General features: G+C 42.3%; 3 protein-coding genes across 6 annotated transcripts in view; 1 reads left to right on the forward strand and 2 right to left on the reverse strand.

The window, feature by feature from the left end:
* Positions 1-235: 235 nt before the first annotated feature.
* On the reverse strand, positions 236-7,847 carry LOC138215939 (putative aminopeptidase W07G4.4). Its single transcript, XM_069178460.1, has 16 exons — positions 7,750-7,847; positions 6,991-7,032; positions 6,793-6,883; positions 5,849-5,997; positions 5,650-5,758; positions 4,837-4,964; positions 4,644-4,743; positions 4,436-4,511; positions 4,227-4,312; positions 3,401-3,505; positions 3,029-3,104; positions 2,377-2,495; positions 2,203-2,286; positions 2,020-2,077; positions 859-1,040; positions 236-746 (listed from the first exon to the last, which is right to left on the reverse strand). Exons 1-16 carry the CDS (start codon positions 7,758-7,760, stop codon positions 609-611), a joined length of 1,554 nt encoding a protein of 517 aa, XP_069034561.1. The 5' UTR covers positions 7,761-7,847; the 3' UTR covers positions 236-608.
* A 14-nt stretch (positions 7,848-7,861) lies between these two features.
* fahd2a (fumarylacetoacetate hydrolase domain containing 2A) lies at positions 7,862-15,725 on the forward strand. Of its 4 annotated transcripts, XM_069178463.1 has the most exons (9): positions 8,287-8,410; positions 9,030-9,289; positions 9,746-9,962; positions 11,380-11,439; positions 11,523-11,685; positions 12,514-12,622; positions 13,278-13,365; positions 15,183-15,271; positions 15,657-15,725. In XM_069178463.1, the coding sequence occupies exons 2-8, from the start codon at positions 9,030-9,032 to the stop codon at positions 15,243-15,245; spliced, it is 960 nt and encodes a 319-aa protein (XP_069034564.1). In that variant the 5' UTR covers positions 8,287-8,410; the 3' UTR covers positions 15,246-15,271; positions 15,657-15,725. The 4 variants fall into 4 exon arrangements, with proteins under 4 accessions (XP_069034563.1, XP_069034564.1, XP_069034562.1 ...); XM_069178462.1 differs by lacking the exon at positions 8,287-8,410 and adding an exon at positions 7,862-8,280 and having other exon boundaries at positions 15,183-15,725; XM_069178461.1 differs by having other exon boundaries at positions 15,183-15,725.
* A 660-nt stretch (positions 15,726-16,385) lies between these two features.
* gpat2 (glycerol-3-phosphate acyltransferase 2, mitochondrial) overlaps positions 16,386-22,681 on the reverse strand; it is a 34,784-nt gene continuing 28,488 nt past the window's right edge. Inside the window, exons 19-22 of the mRNA XM_069178459.1 lie at positions 20,257-20,377; positions 19,835-19,903; positions 19,408-19,463; positions 16,386-17,386 (exon numbers count right to left, since the gene is read on the reverse strand). Of these exons, the coding sequence (XP_069034560.1) occupies positions 17,270-17,386; positions 19,408-19,463; positions 19,835-19,903; positions 20,257-20,377 (363 nt within the window). The 3' untranslated portion in view covers positions 16,386-17,269. The remainder of the gene's footprint in view (positions 17,387-19,407; positions 19,464-19,834; positions 19,904-20,256; positions 20,378-22,681) is intronic.

The raw sequence follows: 22,681 nt of genomic DNA on the forward strand, positions 1-22,681 counted from the left end.
AATCTGAAAGAAAGAAAAATCAGTGACAGTATTTAATTAAATCTAATTGGTTATTTCTCACGACTATTTTTTTTTTTTTTCAGTTTTACTACGACGGTTGGATGAAAATTAATCCGAAAATGTAACTGCTTTAAAGTATCACCAAGTACCTCATCATTTCCATTTTGATTTGAAATCCCTTTAACTTCACTAATTCCAAGTAATAATCTGTATTTTTGTATGAAAGAAACACAGCGATCTCTGACTTCTTTTATTGATCAATGACAACTTGTTGATTTGACTGGTACACAGCATCTTAAAACCCCAGGTCTGTCGCGCACACACAGATTAAAAGGTTGTTATCTTTACACGGCCTATAAACCCCTGAGATTATACAGATTCAGGCCACTTGGCAGGTTCATTCGACACTCGATTAAGATATAAGGAATGATCAAAGAGCTTAGAAAAGAGAGCAACTAACAGTCGTACAGTAAAAGCAGTCTGAGGTATTAAGGAACGTGACCGACAGATTGAGTCTGTCAAATTAATGGTTTTGATTTATAGTTGGGACGGTTACAAATTTGTGTAGGGTTTGAGTGCAGAGACTACAGACTTCTTATTTCATCCGTTTAGAGACCATCAGGCAGGATGTAATTGGTTGCCATGGCGAGGATGGGGGATCCTGTGGGAACACCGGGGAAAGGACCGCTGGACCCAGCGATGTCGATGTGGGAGTACGGCAGAGGAGCGCCAGAGTCCACGCCATGCTGCGGAGGAAATCAAAGCACAAAATTATCCAGATTAATCACTGCACTTCTTCTGCATTATTAGCGTTCACTTGCAGATCAATAATCATTTCTTCGGAAAATGTGTGAGCACCTTGTCGAGCCCTGAGGCCAGGATGAGGAACGCTGCAGGCGTCTGATGACCTCGAGGTGTTGCTGAGGACGGCAGGTTGTTGCACTGCAGGATGTCTTCGTACTCAGACTTCCCCTTGTGGAACTCGTAATCCTCGCGTCTGATACTGGACACCTCGAACACGTCGCCCAACACCTCTCCAGCTGCACGAGGGAGGATGAAGACCATGTATGAGCTTGTGGTGAAAGCCCCCGGATGAAGCAGTGCGCCGAGAGGGATCACTGTGTTTCAAAGTGTTTGACGCAGTCGCAACAGCAACATCTGCTGGGCAGCCTGTGGCACTGCCGATGTGGAGGAGGAGGATCGAGTCCGATTGGTCTCACTTCTGACATGATTATTTTGCCCTACAATAGTTTATTTTGAAAGAATGGACCACATTTGAACAAAATCTGCACCTCTGGTTTTAAACATAGAGGCAAGTTCAAAAGCTCACCCTACATTCACCACCAGAAACTCCTCACTGACATATGTGGCACAATGAGGCCTCGTGGGGAGGGGTTTGGAGGGGGGGGGGGGGGGGTCCACATGATTTCAGACTTGTGCTTTGAAAGTTTGAAACTGTGTTGGGTAGTCCGCTTTGAGTGCAACATCACAAGCATTGTTTGTTATCAGGCAGCGAACAGCAGTTATTATCAGCTATCACTCATCCTGACAAATGAATAGGAGACACAAAATGACCAAAGTTATGTCCTAAAATGGTTACATACAAAACACATGCAGTTTATAATAATATTAAACTAAGAAAAACAAGCAGCAAAATATTTAATCCTGTTATCAATAATACAAATAAATCCTGAATAAATCTATTAATGAATTATCTGTTTTAGCTCCAGTTCAAATGAGTGCTGAACTTAGCCCTTTATTGTAGATTTGGTCATGCAGTTATTCATTTTCCATTTCCTGTGCTTTCAACTGCCTCTCAAAGTCTTCATCAGTGCATTTTGCTCTCTCGTTGTGGTTTATATGAAGGATGATGACGACAATAAAGAGATTCAGTTATGGTTGAAAGCTCTGGGGAAAAACCTCGTATGTTGACCACGACTGACAAATATTTAATCACAGTGCAGTTCCATGTGCAAGAAGGTGTTTTCACCCTCTCGTGTACTGTTAATTTCATCTCACCCTTCTGCCACTGAGCAGCGTTCCCGCCGCGATGGGCCGGCCCGTTGTCCATGATGATCTACAACGACAAAGTACAAACTGAGCTCAGTGTGCACCACGATTTCTGCAGCACTGAGCTGCGTGGATGTTTAACATTCACACTTAAGCATGTTGAAGTATCGTCTGTGTGTCAGCAGCCCTCACAGAGTAGTTGGGTCCCATGGCTCTGATGGCGTGACCGGTCAGGGTAGCAATGGTGAACAGCTGAGGAGCGGTCTCACGCACTGCCTGCACAGACAAACAGGACGGTCACACCGAGAAAGGAAATAACTGAGGCGTAAAGTGAGTCAAAAGGAGATTTTAAAGAGACTTTCCGACCTTCTCCTTCATCTCACAGAGCAGGTCGACCATCACCATACGTCCCTCAGCGTCAGTGTTTCCCACTCTCACCCTGCGACCCGCCCGGGAAACCATCAGCTCATCGGCCACGTAGCAGTCTGAAGGAGGACAGTGTGGAAGGAAGCTGTGATGTTCGAGTCATCAATACTCGGTCCAATAAGTATTTGATGGAGCATGTAGGAATTTGTCATCTTCCCAAATTAGGCAGGGAGAGCGGAGACAGGCCCACTGCTGAACAAGTGATGATTCGGCAATATTTTACAATTAGACCAATCAGACCGAACTGTGTTTAAATGTTGAACAACCAGTAATACTGCATTCCTCTAGGAGGAGCGTGAAGTAAGAGATTTAAACGAATATGAAAGAAACCCTTTGCTCTACATTTCAATCCAGACAGTTCTCATGTGAGACATGTGGGTAGTACTGTCTGTTATACAAAAGTTAAAACTGTGGGACACACAAGAAGACTCTCTGTTTGTCTGTGACTTTGTTCTGGGTCCTTTGAACACAGAAGTGGACACCTTGTAAAAGTTTTGAGGGACAGAAGAAAATCCACAACAGCACTCAGCTGACAAGACGATCAAATTCAGAGAAACCTCATCAGGAACGTGAACCAGCGTCCGACACTGACCTGCACCCACGCTGTTCCTCACCATGGCCATCGAGCCGACAACCTTCAGATGTTTTGGCTTCAGCTGGGCTAAAATCTAAAGAGCACAAGTGGAGGTTAAGTAGGGAGCAGCATTTAAAACAAATGCACACAGCTTCACCCTCCACGTTAAAACATAAAACTCTTCGGATGTTTAAGGACATGAATCTAATCCGTGTCTTAATCCTTTCAAATCCAAATATGGGCGTGCAAAGAGAAAATATTCCTCTCTGTGCATCTAATAGGCTTTTTTGTTAATCACGACTCAGCATCATACAGGTTTGAGTCACCCGGTGTCGATTGCAAGTTACTAAAGATGTATCATTCAGGTGCGGAGGGAGGAGCGTCGTTCACCTGGAAGAAGCCGGCGACAGCAGCAGCTCCACACTTGTCCCTGTGCATCCCGGCCATGACACCACCAGCCTTGATGTCGGCTCCACCAGTGTCGTAGGTGATGCCCTGGAAACACCACACAAGAACCATTGTCTGTTTACATATGTCATACACTGTCGTACACAGGCGCAGTACATGCTAATATCAATTAAATGATAGACAGTAATAATCTTTACATTTACTCCTGGTTGACCATAAAGAAGGCCAGCAACCAACGATTATTTGCATTTCTGAATTTCTGCCCGGTATTTCTTTGACTACGTGACAGATTATTACCCTACGTTGCTAAACTCAAGAAAATCTTATTTACGAACAATTTCAATGATTAATAGAAAACACCACTATTCCATCTCAGCCTTTGTAGATTCATAAATTAATCATTTCCAGCTCCTAAAAACCTAAATATCAGGAGCTTATGCAACAAAATTCAAGTGTTTAAGTTCAAAGTTAAATGTTGAATTGTTTCTCAGTTGAATTACCACCTGTAGTTCTGCGACACAGAAAAGTACGGTGAACATTTAAAGTATATATTTTAAAAGATAAGACTGCATTTGTTGTGATGGTTGACAGAAAACAAGGGCCCTGACTGAGAGGTCTGACATGTAACAACGATCTCCCAGCCAGGACCTGAATCAAGCACGTGGTTGTTATGCGTCATGGTGCTTTTAGTGCAGTTAGACTGAACTTTGTTCTCATGTTTTAGGGGACATCTGTGTGAGAATAGGACTTCATACATATTTATGTTTTGCTTTTATGTTTTGTTCTATCTCAGAAAGTCTCGTCTCACCTTTCCCACCAGCATGAGAGTCTTTTGGATCGGCCCCTCTCCACAGTACTGCAGGCGGATCACTCTGGCCTGGTGACGGGGGACGCCTGTAGGAAGAGCAAACCACTAATGACTAACATACGTCTTTAAAAATACAACATTAGACTGTCTTGAAAATCTGTGTTCAGAGCCATGTTAATAAGTGATGAGTAAAAATAATGTTGTCGTACTGTTGGCACAGCGGTTGACCGCAGCCAGACACGGATACTCCTTCTCCAGAGTCTTCAGGTCGCTCACCACTTCCACCTGGAGACAAATACACACAGTTAAGAAGCACACTGATTTATTTTCCAGTTTGCGGTCACAAAAAGTCGCATAAAATGCCACTGAAGAACCCGCAAAACAAATCTATCGTGTATTTCTGGATTGACTCACTACCTTCACAGGGCTGTCCTTAAAGAGTTCCTGGATGTAGTCAGCCACACGAGGAGCAGCCATACGTTCAGGGTCTGAGCCGCCGATGTCACGACACGCCAGTCTGAGGGGGGAAATGAGGGTCGGCTGGTGAGAGAGTGAACAGAACAACCTCGGAAAATCTCAGCGGGGGAACGAGGTCAAGCGTCTGACTCACCTCCCACTCTCCAGAGCGTTAGCCAGCTCGGCCAGTCTCTTTCCCTGAGCCTCCTGCGCTGCCCACAGCCCCAACACACACACCTTGTAGTCAGACTGTTTCACGTTCCCCTCTCTCACTTCAAGGGGCTTTATGGGAGAGAGAGGACGCAGAAAGTGAGCTTTTTTTTGTTGTTGCAAACATACACTTTTTTTTTTTTTTTATATCTATTGTTCAGAAATCTTATATCTGGAAAGTTGTGTTTACTATCAACTGAGATGAATTATACACATGGAATTAAAATTGTCTGAAGTGACCACAGAATTGAATTTCACTGAAATAGAGCCGCACCTAAAATAACCACACTTTTTCTGTGCTAAACTGACAAAGACTTCAGTCAGAGACCAAAGACATTCAAATTATCTAACTAATGTGGTCACATACATACAGTACTTCACCATTGATACTGTGGAGTGAGTGGATTACAATGTTATCTACACCTGACCTGAAATGTGATATATTTGATTAAGTAGTTGGACGCACAAGAGACACATTTAAAGAACAACATGCAGAGAATTGATGCAGCAGAAGTTAAGCTGTCCTGTTCTTTTGTTCTTAATATGGATTGAACTGCATAAAAATCTGTAACTAAATTTCCTGTAACCTAACCGAGAGCCTTTTTTGTTTGAACTTATCAGTGTCACATCATCCAAACTCCGCAGAGGACTTTATACAGCTGCTACATAGAATCTCTCATGACTGGTAAACTGTACTTGGTCAGTGGAGATCCCTGTTAAAGGTTTACAGTTCCCTCAATAAAGTTTCTTTTCTCACCATGTAGAGAGCATGAAGGGCACCGAGCGCTGCCACCAGGGTGCTGTTCTTATAGTCCTTGTGTGGAGGACACACCAGCAGGGGGCGCTGCATGCCAGCTTTCAAGGCCCTAAAAGAACAAAGAGATGAACATATGAGGCCAGACAACAATGAAACCTGGAGGGAGGGGGGGGGGGTAATCCTGCTCTGACCCACGGACCGTTTGATACCGTTGACTGCTGCATCGCTGAAGCGCCTTATGTCATCGTAGTCGCGGTTGACGGGGCCGGTGGAGGCAAACACCAGGCGGTTGCCGGGGAGACTGGGGACCTTGAGGACCACCACTTCATCGCCCAGACCACTGTCCACCTAGAACGTAACACCACGCAGCAGAACAGCATCACCAGAGAGCACGTACACTCTTGTTGATGATCAGCTTCAGCGCTGTGATACCAGAGACAATAAAAACCTCCCATCTTCACACTCAGAGCTGTTTAGCCGTTCGTCTGTTGTTTTTGTTTTAGATAGCTGAGGAGTTCAGGTCTTTTACTGCAGCTGCTCACAACATTTATGGCTCATGACCCCTTTAAATGAAGCTATGCCTTGGTGGGATCTCTTGTCACTGGTTGTACCAGGCCTGACCTTGTTGAAAAACAAGGATTACAGGAATTTCAGAAAAATAAATCCAATTTTGAGCAGCATAATATGCTTTTACTGCATTCCAGTGTTGTTAATGGTATGAAGATGCCTCAAAATGATCTTTTTGCTGGTGAACAGGTGGGAAATCAGCCAATAATTAATCTCCTGATTGAAATCAGCATGATTTTTGAAGGCCGATACTCTTATATTTTGCAAGAAAACAGCATAGTGACAATATGCCTAACCTCTTATAACTTTACTCCTACAATTTAGACATTTTACACACCATATCTTTCTAAATGAACCATTTGTATCAAGTGTGAACACACATTTTTATTGGGAAAATGCAGAAATACAAGTTAGTATTTTATTAATCAGCACTGTGTGACTGAACAGAAAATCAGAAATAATCCTAAAATACGTGTCTTATTATATGCATTTTTTTTTCTCCAATTGCTTTAATTTTTCATGGAGGTGAGAGTTTTGGAAAGCAGACTGGCTGCAGACGGCAGAAGAGACACTTACGGAGCTGTAGTCCTGCAGCGGGGCTTTCAGGAACTCCAGCTCAGAGGGGAGGGTGTCATGGCTCTGGGTCACCAAGACGATGCCATCAAAGCTGGAAGGAGAACAAAGCCATCATGCAACGCAACAATCTGCCAAGAAACTATCGTACCAACAAGCTGACGGCTAAAGAGGAAGCACAGCATTTCTTCTGGTACTCACTTCTGGTTCTTGAGGTCGGTGGTCCACTCGATGGGCTGTACTCTGGGCAGACAAACACACTGCAGCTTCAGCGCTGTCTCACAATCACAGCTAAGATATCTCGAGACAGAGTGGCATCAGACAGATTCTACAATGCAGGCTGATGATAACAGGGTGGATCAACCTGTGGAAACCTTGATGACCTTCGAGATCTGCAGCTCTTAAAGAGCGTGACTGGTAGAGATGTCTTGTGGGGATAAAGAAACATGAAAGTAGCAGAATTTCTTGCATCTGATCGGAGGGTTCATTTTCTTGTTTCAAGACTTTGCACCTAAAATGTTCACTTTATGATCAGCAATCGCCTTTATAATCAGAAGATTACAAGAGATCTGTTACCTACGCGGGCTTGTTTCAGATTAGTCCGACACTTCTGGCATCATATGACACTTGCAAACAGTCTTTCTTAGATTTCACTTTCAGTGTGACTTTACTTCCTTTCAGTGCAGACCTGAATGAAGAAACCTCTAATGCAACATAGCAGGATCAAATGTTTCCTCTTTGAACTATGAATGAATAAACATGTTCTGCATTTGGCTAAACTTTAATAAAAAAAATAACCAGTAAATGAAAATACAACAATGTAAAGCTCTGCGGAGAGATTATTACACAAAACAACCAACAAAAGAGTCTCCTCGGCTTTGATTTTATGAATAAAAAGCACGAAACCGTTTAATTAACCTTAAAGGACCCGTTTGAAATGAACAGAGTCGTTAATCATACCTGGTGCACATGTCTGTCCTTTTCCTGCGGGATCTTCGGGGTGAAAGAGACAGCTGACAGACAACGGACCCTTCCCTGTCATGTGATCACACCCATGCTGCGTTCACGGACTCACGGAGCTCTTGGGTACTAAATGACGGTAGCTCAGGCATTAAGTAGCTACTATCAACGTCTGATAATGTAGTTTAAATGTATACTGGGAGTTGTGTCGATATTTTTGACTTACAAATAGAGACGTTTTAGTCACATTTACGTTAGTTTGAGTAAATACTCTGAAATCCCAACGTTACGTTAAAGCGCGTTTAAGGACACTGTAGAGAATTGTAGTTTCCAGAGCTCATTCAACAATAGCGGAAAGCAACCGTATTACGAATAAAGCAGCTATTGTTTGCAATGATTTAAAAAAAACAAAAAAAAATCGTGGCTACACTCCGTCGTAGGTTTATGTCGCTTTACATCGGACTGACCTCACGGACTACAAATATCAACCGGAAGTAGTTAAAGTAGTGTTTTCTGTGCAGCACCGGGGAGGTGAGTATTAACTGGGGACAGTACAAAGGGCGAGAAAGAAGCAGCAGCTTTACCCGGTTAATGAGTAGTATGTTACAGGGGCACATCTACATTTATTCTGAGATAAGCAGAGCGACAGATCGAGCTGCAGGTAGGCTGGAGCCGTGATCCTGATTTACTCCTTCATTATCAAAAATGATAATATGCAGACTTCATTTGCACACGCCCCATTTTGGCAGCTTCCTCCCAACAAACTAATTTTGGTTCAGCGCATGTTTCGAGTTCAAGTTAGACGAGTTATGCAACATAACATAGCCTACCTCTGTCCCAACTTTCTTGAAACGTGTTGCTGCCATTACATTCAAAATGAGTATCTATTTTAATACAAAATTAAAATGTTCCCATTTTCAACATTTGATATGTTGTCTTTGGTCTATTTTCAATAAAATACGGGTTTATGTAAATAATCACGTTCTCTTTTTATTTACATTTTACAGAGTACCAACTTTTTTGGAAACAGGGTTGTAATTCACTTGAAGTTTCGGACTTTTGGTTTGACAAAAGAAGTAATCTGAACTGTATTAATCACTTTTCTCAATTCTATTACATTTAACAGACAAACAACTCATTTACTAAATTGAAAAAGAAAAAAGAAAAACCGTATTTAAATTTGTCTCTTGACATGTGAATGATCAGGTGTGACCCACTGACAATAAAGAAAAAAACAAATCTCAAATCGTCGTCTGTTTGCTTCCTCTTCTCCTCACCAGATGAGACTTCCTCTTCGCTCCTTTTGCATCTTCAGGAGTTTCATCTGTCAAAGACCAACGACAGAGAGGCGACACTCGAGCGGTGCAGCGATGCGTCTGGTGCAGTTCCGTCGCCGCGGTGACGGAGGATGCATCAGGGTGGGAGTGGAGCAAGGTGAGGGGCTGAGTGTGGTGGATCTGAAGGCGTTCGACCCCTCCATGCCCCTGACGATGAGGGGGCTGCTGGAGCTGGGAGAGAAGGGTCTGGAGTGTGCACAGAGGTATCAAACACACTCTTGCATCCGGGCATCACTCATCTTCCTCTTAAATCCTCGTCTTCATCCTCCTCAACATCATCTCCAGCTTTTGTAATCCTCTCTCCTACATAAGTGTCATCTACTACATCATTCTCGCCCTTTGTTCAACACTTAACTTGAATTATCGTCTTTAATCATCACCACCCTTTTATATCAACAACCTACTCGTTTGTCGTCATTGAATCATGCCGATAGTAAAACATCGCCATCTTCCTCCTTCAACAGCTTCTTTTTAAATCTTCGTCAGTCGGTCCTGCTTCTACACCGACATCTCTTCCTTAATGAACAACTTCCTGTTCTTGATAAATCACCCTCACTAAAAACCTCATCTTCCTCAGCAACATGAGTTCCCCACATCACCGCTTGTTCTGAATCATCATCACGTTGTTTTTTTTAAAACCTGCTCCTCTTCCTCCTCAGAGCCCTGGCGTCCGGTCAGTGTGTGGTGGACCGAGCAGACGTCCAGCTGCTGTCTCCCGTCCTGGCCCCGGAGAAGGTGGTGTGTGTGGGTATGAACTACCGAGACCACTGCCTGGAGCAGAACGCCCCCATCCCCAAAGAGCCGATCATCTTCAGCAAGTTCCCCAGCGCCATCACGGGGCCGTACGACGACATCACTCTGCCCTCCGAGAGCCAAGTGAGAGCAACCGAGCAAAGTTCAGAGTTCTTTACAGGAAGAAACAAGGAGAAAAACAAGTGTATGATCCAAATAGGTGGAAGAAAAAGACAAAGATGCAGATTGATTTGGTTTCTTTGAAATATTGTGGGTTGTTTCTGGATGAAAGATTGACAACAGCGAAACCACCATTTTAGGTTTTTCAGCCTCAACCTCAAAACCAGCCAGAAGTCCCTGCTCTTAACATCCAGGGCACAACAACTCTTTCAGGTTTAATGTAATGCCTGTTATGTCAACAGTAAGACTTTTAAATGGGAGTAGCTAAAAACCACTGAAGGTCATTGACCTTGTTTTTATTTAAGAGCAGCGTCGAGGCTGTGCAATCGAGGCAGAGAGGATTAACTGAGGCAGCTCATAAAAGGCGTGACGTAATAAAAACACAGATGACTTTTACTGAGTTGAAGCAGGCGTCCAGATTTTGCCCCGAGATGAAAGTGGAGGTTGAACGACGACCCCAAAAGGTCACAGTTGGAATTTCTTTGCATTTCCTCGGACCCACAGAGAAAACCTGAGCTGTATTACGAGACGGTATCATGTGGTCCAGCGGGAGTTGTGTTGCGCCCAATTTCACGGCATCAAGCATTTAGAGAAAATGAAGAAAATCGATCTGGTCTAAAATTTTGAAAGACTTGATCCACAGCTAAACATAAGTAAACACCAATTTAGTGTTTGGTTTACAAGTAAAAATGTAATTCATGAGACCAGAGGAGTGTTATTTCACCTGCCTCCTGAGCAATTTATCTTATTTTTCATCTTGAAGAATCAAGACGGATTTATTCAAGTGAAATCTAGAAAGAAGTTAATTTGCACCATCGTAAAATTCAATCACTTCACTTTCAATTGAGGAGTTTTTCAGATTTGTTTTTATAGCATATCAGAGAGCGAGAGGTGAGCAGCATGCAACATCATCAATATACCTCTGTGTTTTGCAAAGACCAAATCCTGAACTGTCCCAGTTCCATTGTAGTTGTATACCGTATGTACATGTAGTATTTCAGTTTAGTAGTTTTACTGTTCTTGTAGTAAATCTACTCAAAATCTAAATATTTTGTTTAAACTGACACAAAATTGATGGACGTTAATTAAACTGTGACAAAATTGTTTCTTTTTGTTTTCCAAGAACTGCTTTGAGATGTGTCACCAACATTTTTGCAGCTATAACCTGCAGTACCTCCATTTCTGCCAATAACGTGCATCAACAGCACATTCAACATCAAGCATCTTTCAAAATGCCTGCTGACTGTTTTGAGTAAATTTTGTCATCTTTTTGAACAGAACATACTAAAAACAGCTTAAACTTAGTAAACAGTCTCTGGTTGGGACACATCTGGTGTTTCATGATGCTGTTTTTTCTTCATCTTGTTTTGTGTGCCTGAAGGAGGTGGACTGGGAGGTGGAGATGGCCTTTGTGATTGGACGAAGAGGAAAGCACATCAAGGTCGGCATCACATCACCGCGACGCTTTGATGCTCTGATGATTAGCATCTTATTCGAAGTACATTTCCACTCCTCTCTATTCAGGAGGAGGACGCTCTCTCCTACGTGGCCGGCTTCACTGTGGCCAATGACGTCAGCGCTCGCGACTGGCAGATGAAGCGCAACGGGAAGCAGTGGCTGCTGGGAAAAACATTTGACAGCTTCTGTCCCCTCGGCCCTGCCCTGGTAACCACCGATGCTGTGAAAGGTGAGAGGGAACGAGAAACCACAGCGAGACACGAAAGGAAAATTGAAAACAATCTGGTGAATCACGCAATTACCCGGGAGTTTTTACGTCAGCAGTTTCACTCGGTTTTTAAAAAGCTGCAGTTCAGGGAAAAGTGCAGTTTCCTCTGCAGATGACAGCCACGACCGAGATTATGGTAAATTTGAAAGTTTTCGCAAGGTTAAAAACTTTCTTGTTGAATCATTATCATCATTCAAAATAGTCCAAATTCAGGTGAAGTTACAGGTTACAGACCCTGTGCTCTGTTTAACAGGAGATTGAAGATGATCCAGGTTATTTACCAAATCATAGTATTAAATGAGTATTTCTGTAATGCATTTTTTTTCTTATTTTAAAGGTAATAAACTGTGAAGTGTCACTATTACATAGTTTGTCCAGCAAAGGGCAGACAAGTTGATTTTTCAGCTGTTATATGTCCTGCTGAGTGTGTATCCGCACATCAGTATCAGTCAAGAATCTTTTAAGTTTATTAGTTACTGAAACATGTTCAAGTTAAAAAAAAAAAAATACATCGGTAAAATAAAAATAGCTCTTAGTTACAAATGCAATGTGTCTGTTTGCAATTTAATTTTAATTATTTGACTTATTTCATCAAAACAAATTCATTATTATAATCTATTTGGCAACTGCTAGGAAACGTGTTGCTCTCCTCTTACTTCAGCGTCTTTCATGTGCAGGTATGTCCATACATCTTCTTGAGGGGTAATTGAGTACTCAAAAGAAAAGTTTAGGTCTAAAGTCAGAACAGGAGGATCGTCTGTCCTGCTTCATAGATCGTTTCTCCTCCAGATCCTCACAACCTGAACATCCGCTGCCTGGTGAACGGAGACACAGTCCAGAGCAGCAACACCGATCAGATGATCTTCAAGACAGCAGCGCTCGTCGCGTGGGTCTCAAAGTGAGTCCAGTCAGAGTCCCTGCTGTGTGTGTTGTGTGTGTGTGTGTGAGAACCTCACAGAGACCGTGTGTGTCCAAATCCAGATTTATATAATACATACAGGACTTTTTTTTAATTTTCCCTCAGTGATTCGAGCTGAGAGAACTGAGAGTTTCCATTCAACAAATTATGCAAATTAAATCATGTCAGAAATGAATCCACAACATTGAACACTATACGAGCAAATGGCCTCCGTTCATGTCAGAGTCGGAGGTGGAATTACATGCTTCAGCTAAGACTCACCCACGTCAACTGGCACATTTTTCCCCTGAAGCACGTGGACCGAGTGGAGCGTTCTCTGAGCCGATTCCAGATTTTAGGACGATAAAGCCTCTCCCTCCCTCACCTGACTTCCTGGTGACGATGCCAGTGTTGTTCTGCAACGACGACACCCCGAGACACTTTTCACAAGATCTTCAAAGACAGCAGGACAATTTGGGGAGGTTAATGTTTTGCACGCATTTCCCAAATCTAAATGAATTACATGACCATGAGAAAGAAAATCCTCATTTCTTGATTAACACTACAAGTCATGGTAATTTTAATGCTACCCTAAGGCACATGCACTTTCCTGTTTTTCCACTCGGGTTGATTTTTTCTTTCTTCCTCCTGTCAGGTTTGTGACTTTAACTCCAGGAGACGTGTTCCTGACAGGCACTCCTCCAGGAGTGGGAGTGTTCAGAAATCCACCCGTCTTTCTCAAGGTGATTTAATGCACCACACTGAAAAACCTAATAAAATATGTGGAGTTAGTTCTCACAGGATCTCGTGTCTGCAGCTCCAACTTTAGTTTAATTTTATCCACAGGAAGTATTCTGTACAAGACGGTAGTTTAATGTACAGTGTATCCGGAAAGTATTCACAGCGCTTCACTTTTTAAACATTTTGTTATGTTCCAGCTTTATTCCAAAATGGATTAAATTCATTTTTCCTCAACATTCTACACGCAATATCCCATAATGACAAGGTGAAAATAGTTTGTTTAAAAGTTTTGCAAATCTATTAAAAATAAAGAACGAAAATATAACACGTACATAATTGTTCACAGCCTTCGCTCAATACTTTGTTGAAGCACCTTTGGCAGAAATTACAGCCTCAAGTCTTTTTGAGTATGATGCTATAAGCTTGGCACCTATTCTTGGGCAGTTTCTCCCGTTCTTCTTTGCAGGACCTCTCAAGCTCCATCAGGTTGGACGGGGAGCGTCGGTGCACAGACATTTTCAGATCTCTCCAGAGATGTTCAATCGGTTTCAAGTCTGGGCTCTGGCTGGGCCTCTCAAAGACATTCACAGAGTTGTCCCGAAGCCACTCCTTTGTTATCTTGGCTGTGTGCTTCGGGTCGTTCTCCTGATAGAAGATGAACCTTCTCTCCAGTCTGAGGTCCAGAGCGCTCTGGAGAAGGTTTTCATCAAGGATGTCTCTGTACATTGCTGCATTCATCTTTCCCTCCATCCTGACTAGTCTTCCAGTTCCTGCCGCTGAAAAATATCCACACAGCATGATGCTGCCACCACCATGCTTCACCGTAGAGATGGTATTGGCCAGGTGATGAGCGGTGCCTGGTTTCCTCCAGACATGACGCTTGGCATTCAGGCCAGAGTTCAATCTTTGTTTCATCAGACCAGAGAATTTAGTTTCTCATGGTCTGACAGTCCTTCAGGTGCCTTTTGATGAACTCCAGGTGGGCTGTCATGTGTCTTTTACTGAGGAGTGTCTTCCGTCTGGCCACTCTACCATACAGGCCTGCTTGGTGGAGTGCTGCAGAGATGGTTGTCCTTCTGGAAGGTTCTCCTCTCTTCACAGAGCAACGTTGGAGCTCTGTCAGAGTGACCATCGGGTTCTTGGTCACCTCCCTGACTAAGGCCCTTCTCCCCCGATCGCTCAGTTTGGCTGGGCGGCCAACTCTAGGAAGAGTCCTGGTGGTTCCAAACTTCTTCCATTTATGGATGATGGAGGCCACTGTGCTCATTGGGACCTTCAATGCTGCAGAAATGTTTCTGTACCCTTCCCCAGATCTGTGCCTCGATACAATCCTGTCTCGGAGGTCAACAGACAATTCCTTGGACTTCATGGCTTGGTTTGTGCTCTGACATGTCAACTGTGGGACCTTATATAGACGGTGTGTGTCTTTCCAAATCATGTCCAATCAACTGAATGTACCACAGGTGGACTCCAATCAAGTTGTAGAAACATCTCAAGGATGATCAGTGGAAACAGGATGCACCTGAGCTCAGTTTTGAGTGTAATGGCAAAGTCTGTGAATATTTATGTACATGTGATTTTTTAGTTTTTAATAGATTTGCAAAAATTTCAAAAATATTTATTTCACGTCATTATGGGGTATTGTGTAGAATTTTGAGGGGAAAAAAAAAAGAATTTAATCCATTTTGGAATAAGGCTGTAATATAACAAAATGTGGAAAAAGTGAAGCGCTGTGAATACTTTCTGGATGCACTGTATAAGGGAGTGATTTAAAAGGAGTAAACATGTATTTTAATTGTGTGTTTGTTTTCTCTTTCAGAAAGGAGATGTGGTGGAGTGCCAGATAAACCAGTTAGGCTCAATAGTCAACAAAGTGATCTGAACACGGAGACACACCTCTACGGAAATGTCAGCTGCTCAATAAACTGCACCTTTCACAATGATTATTCAAAAATGAACTCACTGATGTGTTTTGTTTCTAATATTTTGTGCAAAACCAACAGGAAACATATCAAAATGTATGTTCCCTGATGAATGTTTTATTCATGATACTTCAATAATTGTGGTATTTTTACTATATGAAACTGTGTAATTGTGCGACTCAGCCTCAGTTATTGAGTCATAGTCATCAGCAGCTGTAAAATACCATCCATCAACACCCACGCACTCGCACCTTACAGCAGAAACCGTGAACCTCCTGACTTACTTTGATTTCTAAATAATAAAAAGTATTTCTAATGGTTATATTCAGGACGATAAATTGTATATTAAAAACTTTATTTCTGCCCGACAGGATTCAAACAGCAACGAACACAAAGAAAGCAGGAGAATTACATTTTATTAAAATATTCTCTTTTCAGAATGTGTCCTTCGTATCGCCTCTGAGAAAACTCTTCATAATGACTTTGATCTGGGCTTTGATTCACGTACCTGCTTGCTTCATTTTCTTTTTGCTGATCTCACAGATGTCTTCTTTCTTTCACCAACAGAGAGCTTTAGGAAAATCCAAGGATTTAATAGACCTGTGAACATTTTGCTGCAATCTGATGAGGTGACATGTTGAACCTGCTAATTATGTTTACTCATTCAGTCACTGATTCTAAATTAGGTTTTACAGTGGATGAATAATAAAAATAGATCGTAATTTGCAGTTCAATGTCATACTCAAAAACACTCAAATAAAACCTGATCTCCAGCTTCCCCAATAAATTACATGATGGGATTTTATTTTTCTGATTGTGAAGACAGAATGAACATCTTGAATATGAAGTAAAATTGAAATATTGAAAAAGTTAAAATTGCACCACTGAAAAAAAAAAAAATCCCTTCAGCCCTGCTGGCAGATTTTCTCATAACTGTAATAATTAAAATTACTTAAGTCATTTTTATTTTTGTCTTTTTAAAGTGTTCCTGAAGTTGTTTCACCTCCGTCCACTATCAGTTTCATTTTTCCAGTTGTAAGCAGCTCCCCTATTTCTTTGTGCACTGCATTGTTGCAGAAGAAATAACTTTGCTTATTATATATACGGACTGTTTTAAGAATAATGAACTTATAAACAGACATTTAATTACATTTAAATTAAATAAAATTCAGTACTTAGTGCGGATTTGTGTTCAATTCGAGGCCGGTGTGACTGCCAAGCAGGCTTCAGTACCCTGAGTTCAACACTGGGTGGCAGTAGAGTCTCACAGCTGAGACACTGCAGTGTTGGTTTGTACACCGACTCTTGCCTGAACAATCAGTCAGCGGCCAGCCACAAAATATTCTCGCCTGCCAGAAGAAGCTTCGTGTCCCGGTCAAACCGAGGCATCGATTTGTCTCTGCATCTTGATGTCAAAAGGTCTTCGTCAAACATAGAGATTCTCCAGAGGTCTGACTCAGCACAGACTGATCTACATTCAGGAGAGCCCCTCTGAGTGATGAGATGTGTGGAAGAAATGATATCAAATAGACTAAAGGATTTGTCTACATGACACCTACTCTTTGTGCAGAATTTATGATGAAATAACAACATGTATTTGTCGTCACTGTGAACATCATTAAACCGTTCAAACTCAAACATTTTCACGTGGAACAAACACGCAGCCTTCATTACAACATAAACATGTTGGGAGCACGAGCTGCACCGAGCAGCAGCATCATCAACCTACAGTGAGTCCTCAACTGATTGCAGGGACTTCATAATCCCCGTCTCCTGCGGCTTTATGTTAATGCTATTACTAAAGATAAACTTAAAATCAATGTCTCATCATTGAAAAATCAAAATGCAATTAAACTAAAGCTCAGCGTGCGTCGTTTTTAAGCGCGAACACAAGCTTCCCTGAAACTAACAGAGGATGAGGTCAGACTCTGCAACAAAACAAAGCTGAGTCGTGGCCTTGAGTCACGCCGTTCGGTTCAACGCATTAATTGTAGAGGTACTGGGAGATGAAGCGGTGCACTTTCTGCCTGTTCTCTGACAACTGGAACAAAGGACTAACACCCAGGAAGACGCTTCCTTTCTGCCGCTCCTCTGAAAGGACCTGAATTGAACATAATGAACAAAAACAAAGCATCATTAGGACGCTCGCAACCACAAGGCTTTTTAGTCGGTAACCTGTATTTGAACAGTGAGTGCGAAGCCTCTTTTTATCTCGAGCAGAGTGCTTTGTGCACAAGGCCAAATAAAAAACAATGTCAAAAATAGAAGAGATAAGAACAAAACAGGAACATTTCAGAAATAAAACAAAGTCTAAGAAATTCCATAATTAACAGCACTTTTTTTCAACTTGGCAAGGTCTGAAATAATGAGGCCAAACTTCAGACTGTAACGTCCTTTCTGCAGTTTTAAACTTGAATAAACACAAACAAAGCACATTTCTGTTCGATTCGAGCTGTAGATATCAGAAATCATGCCGTCTGGACATCAGGGAGTGGAGCTCACTGTCAGATCCTAAAGATAATTAATAATTGCCTCATGAGATCTTTGGCAGATATATGGGTCAATGATGCTCTATTTTTAAAAGCAGCGATTCCCCACCCCGCAGACTGATAGAGGAGACTGATGGGAGCGGACACTGTCGACTTTACTGAGTTTAAAGGCTGAGTGGTGAAATGCTGGAGTGGAGAATATGTGCAGAAACACCGATTTACATATTTATAGATAACAAATATTGCATCAATTCACTTTCTTCTTAAGTCAACCTTCTATGACAGGTGTGCCCGTGTTAAAGTCGGAGTGTTTAAGTCGGCATTAATTGGCGAGGCTGGCCCTATCTTTTTCATTATTCCTGGCTGTTGTGTGCAGCATCGGTGCAGATGGAGATAACAGATGCTCATATATCTGCCAGACAAACCGTTTACTGCCTCCCCTCTCACACTGTATGAAAAACAACTTTCACAGACTTGAAAATTGCCGCAGCTTTGATAATCCATCACAATTAACCCGAAGACTTTATCTGCCTCTCATCAAACTCTCTGTTTATCCTCAGCTCGTCGTGCCAGAGTGGAGTGTTTCAATATCAGCTCAATTCCTCCAGTAAAATCAGCAATACTCCAGTAAAAATACTCTATTACAAGTACAAGTCCAGCATTTAAAATCTCACTTTAGTAAAGTATTGTCTTAAAAATAAATTTAAATGACGAAAAGTTCTAAGGCAGAAAAAACTATTCGTTAGAGTATGTTATTATTACTCATTATTTATATATATATTATATAATATTATTTTACAGGGTGGATGACTCTACAATAACAAATCATATTTTATAAGATGATCATATATTTACCGTGTATAGTAAGAAGTAACTCCAGCTGTCAAATGACTGCAGTGAAGTAAAAAGTATAATATGTTTAAGACAGAAGTATTACAGTAAACTATGTATTTATTTGAAGGTGTGTTTGTTTTGCAATTGAATTGTGTTTTAAAACTGAATCCAACATACTTAAAGCATAATGAGAGAAAATGTGAAATGGATACAGACAGCACTATTAAGATTATAGATGCATTGGACACCAGTGTTGTTCTTTACACACCTGCATGTAAAATATAAATCATTTTGCCACAGCTAAGAGACCTTAACCTGCCTGTGCTACTGTTTTCCAATTTCCAATTCTAATTCACTGGTGCCCTTGCCCCAGCGAATTCTCTTTATAGGCCAACATTGCTGCCTCGAACACGATTGGATGTGGCTGTCTCCGGTCAGGCGGAGTTACTTCTGCATTAAAATCAGGTTGAATTCCTGTTCACGCTGAGCTCGAGGCGCATGATTACTGTCGAAAAACACTTAGACAGTCATTGACCGATGATGAGTGATTTTGAGATTTGGGGTCAGATTCAGGGTCACCGGGGAACAGATTAACGTCAGGAACGAACTTCGTGAGAGTTGGACTGTGCTTTAAGTTTCAGTCCTGAGTTGGGCTCTAATTCTCGGCAGGCAGACAGATTTAGAGAGAGAGAGAGAGACACACACACACACACACACACACACACACACACACACACACACACACACACACACACACACACACACACACACACACACACACACGGAGGCTGTCACTCACCCCCAGGTCTATGAGTGTTCGAACTGCAGTGTGTGCCGCCTCCTCTGAGCAGCTCTCTGAGAGATACAACACAAAAGCAGGCATGAATCAAAAGAACAGACAGATATCCGATAGAGAAAAAACAGGTCGGGGTAACAGAACAAAGCCATTACCAGAGGGACTGTAATTTTTACACTGTGTATTATTGAAGGGTGCCATCTGGGTAGTTTCTGATAGTCTTATGTGTGTTTTTGGACAGGAAGAGAGGAAGCTGCTGTGTTTCTTCTCTGGTCTCTGCAGACTTGTTAAAACACACTGAATCTCAGGGAAAAGGCAAAGGTAACAAGGTTTTAAAGTTACGACAAAGAAATGGAAGATCTGTGTGTGTGAGAGAGAGAGAGGGTGTGTGTGTGTGTGTGTTTGGGAGGGGATGTCAGCTTGCGCTCACCGTAGTGCTGTTTCTTCTTATTTGCTGTGTCACACAGATGGGAGTGGATCTGAGCCACAAACTCGGCTTCTGCAGCCGGAAAGATGTGAAAATGGAGGCATTACTGCAGCAAAGCAAAGTGAGGACAGTTTTCTAAGCTAGTGTGTGGAGTCTTTAGCAGGTCAATGTAAATGCGGTGAAAATAAAAACATGAAGCCCACCATCAATATTAATTTTTAACTCCAGAGTTACTCTTTTATCTTGATTTAAAAAAGAACATGATGTCCAGTTTATTTTTTCTCTGCACCCATTAATAAACATAATTTGGATGCCAAATCAAAGCCATGCATTACCATAAAAGCAAGTCATGACCCCATTACCTGTGCTACCTCCACACACTGATCAAAGTTTATCACTGTCTCTTTAAAATAGAGGTCACATACCAGCCAGAGGTGTGTCTACGAGGTCCAGTGCCATGGTGGTCCAGCACAGCGCCCTCAGATGTCCAGCGAGCATACTGCAGAGGAAGAAGAGCATCTCTGGACACTGACCAGGCTGACTGATCTGGAAAAGAAGACGGAGAGGACGGGAGGACAGAAAATGAAATGAGCATTTTCCACTAGACTGAGCACATACTTCAAACTCACTGTCAGGAGGATAAAGTACAGCTGCAGGATGCAGAGGTTTGACACTCAAACTCCAAAAAGTTTTTAGGTTGACGACAATGTTTCTTCAGCACTTAGGAGTGTCTAATGGCCAATTTTAACATTTTAGTATGCTTGTGCACTGAGAAACAACAAGGTCACATAGATGTTAGAGATGATTAGTGTTAAAAAGTGCTTTTCTGAGGACTGTTTCTGGGGGAACAGAGTTTCACAGCTTGTTATTGTGTAACCAACCACAGTCATCTCACCTCGCAGTTTGCCTTTCCTAGGGAACCGATACTCGGGGTTATCGTGAGGAGCGATAAATTGAGAGTGTGTCCCTCATTCGTGGTCCATTCTGTCCCATTAAACTGTGATTCTTGTCCCACTTGCAAGTGTAACAAAAATAAGAAAGACAATTTCTCTTTGGAAAGCTTTTTGTCCGAATTTACACAATAAATTGGCGATGACGATGGGTTGCTGAATGTAAACCAGTGTCGAGCTCATTGTTGAAGGAAAAAGCCACATGTGGGCACAAGCCCGTGACATTTGACAAGCTCCAATACTTCCTCTGACAACAGCTTTGCAACCGAGGTCTCGTGGGTGACAAGCGTGGCGCCGAAGGCCTGAGACCAACGCTGAGTCACTGCAGCATCTCTTAAAGAGGCTATGAACAGGATTTCCATCAGAGAACTTGGATTGTCTAAGGGGGGAAAATTATTGACAATTTAAAGCGACTTTTTAAGGCAACATTTAGGGCATTAAGACGCCAAACTGAGCAGGCATTGCGATCAATTTCAATTCCTTATTTGTGCACGTGTGTGCATTGCATAACTACTTGAGCAGGTAGTAGAGAAGAGAGCCGAGTCCTCGGCTTTTATCAATTCAGACTAACGTAATGGGATCCCAGAAAAGTAGTCCTTGCAGTTATCCACCTGACGTCCAGCATGTGTTATTAGAATATATTTCTGACAGCTGCACTTGATTGCAGATTTGGGTCAAAGAGCTGAGATTTCTTGAGGGAGGCAGTTTCAGTCATCCACAATTAGATATGCTAAAATGTACGTTACAGTACGAGGGAATAGAGGATAGTAGAAAAGAGGAGACACTGACAATAAAAAGAAAAAGAAATTTAACTTTTGGTAAAAAGAAAAGGCAGATTTAAGCGAGACGGAAAAAAGACTGACAGTCCAACAATATTGTCCAGTGTGTTAAAAAATCTTTTAAACCGCTATTTGGATTCAAACACCGTTTCCAAACCTCGAGGCTGTGGCGGCCAAAGAATATGCACGAGTACTAAGTGAAATCATTGCCTCCGATCAGCCACACACGGCAGAAATATGTCGTTTCCTACGCTGACACATGAAACTGAACTGGCGTTGTGTGGAGAGAAACTAGCTGACTGAAGCCCAGAAATGGGAGGAAAACCTTGACACAGAATATCAAAGGGCTGTGAAAGATCTGCTCAAGCACATAGAGGACACTTTCACACCACAGCTGAACCTCACAAAAATATAAAACTGCAGACAGCAGCCAAATGAGACACCTGCGAAAGGTGTATGAGAACAGTTCGATCGTCAGATCAGGTCCCATAGAATCGCTTCCCACTGCAGAGCCAACAGCCTGGAGAGCCCAGCTGAAATACTATTTCAATGCAGGCCCGCAACCAGACATGTGCAAAGATGTCAAACAGCATTCTGTTGAATGGGAGACAGGCAGGCTGGAAAGTGTGTCAAAGTTTGCTGCCCACTGTGAGAGTTGGTGGCGTGAGGCCCAATGGCAAATGGACAAGAAGAAAACAAATGCTGCTGAGAAACTCTAGATGGCTCAGCTCTAAGCATACAGCACTCTGCCTGCTCAAATGAAGGCTCGCGGCCGAGGCAGAGGAGGAGGAGGAAGAAGACGAGGAGGATGAGGAGGAGGAGGAGGAAGAGGAGGAAGGATGGCACAACATAGATGACTTTGTGTGTTACAACCGCAACGAGAGAGAGAACACTTGGTCCGCAACTGTCCCGAGCTCCATGAACGCACCTAGGTGACGGTGGGCAGAGACAGAGACAGATCGAGGGACAAAACAAGGACACTAAGAATACTGACACACACACACACACACACACACACACACAGTACAGGCATTAGAAAAAGGACAGAAAACAGATACTTTCACAATAACCAACTTTTAACATCTACCAATCAGGTGCATAAAAAACATTATTGCCAACAA

This window comes from Embiotoca jacksoni, unplaced genomic scaffold (genome assembly GCF_022577435.1).
Source record: "Embiotoca jacksoni isolate LCO1_2020_lvr unplaced genomic scaffold, fEmbJac1.0.p SCAF_8, whole genome shotgun sequence".
In the NCBI taxonomy this organism is placed as follows: Eukaryota; Metazoa; Chordata; class Actinopteri; family Embiotocidae; genus Embiotoca; species Embiotoca jacksoni.

Excerpts from the sequence above, each read along its gene's own strand:
- LOC138215939 (XM_069178460.1), bottom strand. Across the intron at positions 4,965-5,649 it reads CCCTTCATGCTCTCTACATG|CCCCTTGAAGTGAGAGAGGG; the intron begins GTGAGAAAAGAA and ends TCTCCCATAAAG. Across the intron at positions 3,506-4,226 it reads CTCTCATGCTGGTGGGAAAG|GGCATCACCTACGACACTGG; the intron begins GTGAGACGAGAC and ends TGGTGTTTCCAG.
- fahd2a (XM_069178462.1), top strand. The coding sequence starts at position 9,030 with ATGAGACTTCCTCTTCGCTCCTTTTGCATCTTCAGGAGTTTCATCTGT. Across the intron at positions 11,686-12,513 it reads AACCACCGATGCTGTGAAAG|ATCCTCACAACCTGAACATC; the intron begins GTGAGAGGGAAC and ends TTTCTCCTCCAG. Across the intron at positions 12,623-13,277 it reads CTCGTCGCGTGGGTCTCAAA|GTTTGTGACTTTAACTCCAG; the intron begins GTGAGTCCAGTC and ends TCCTCCTGTCAG.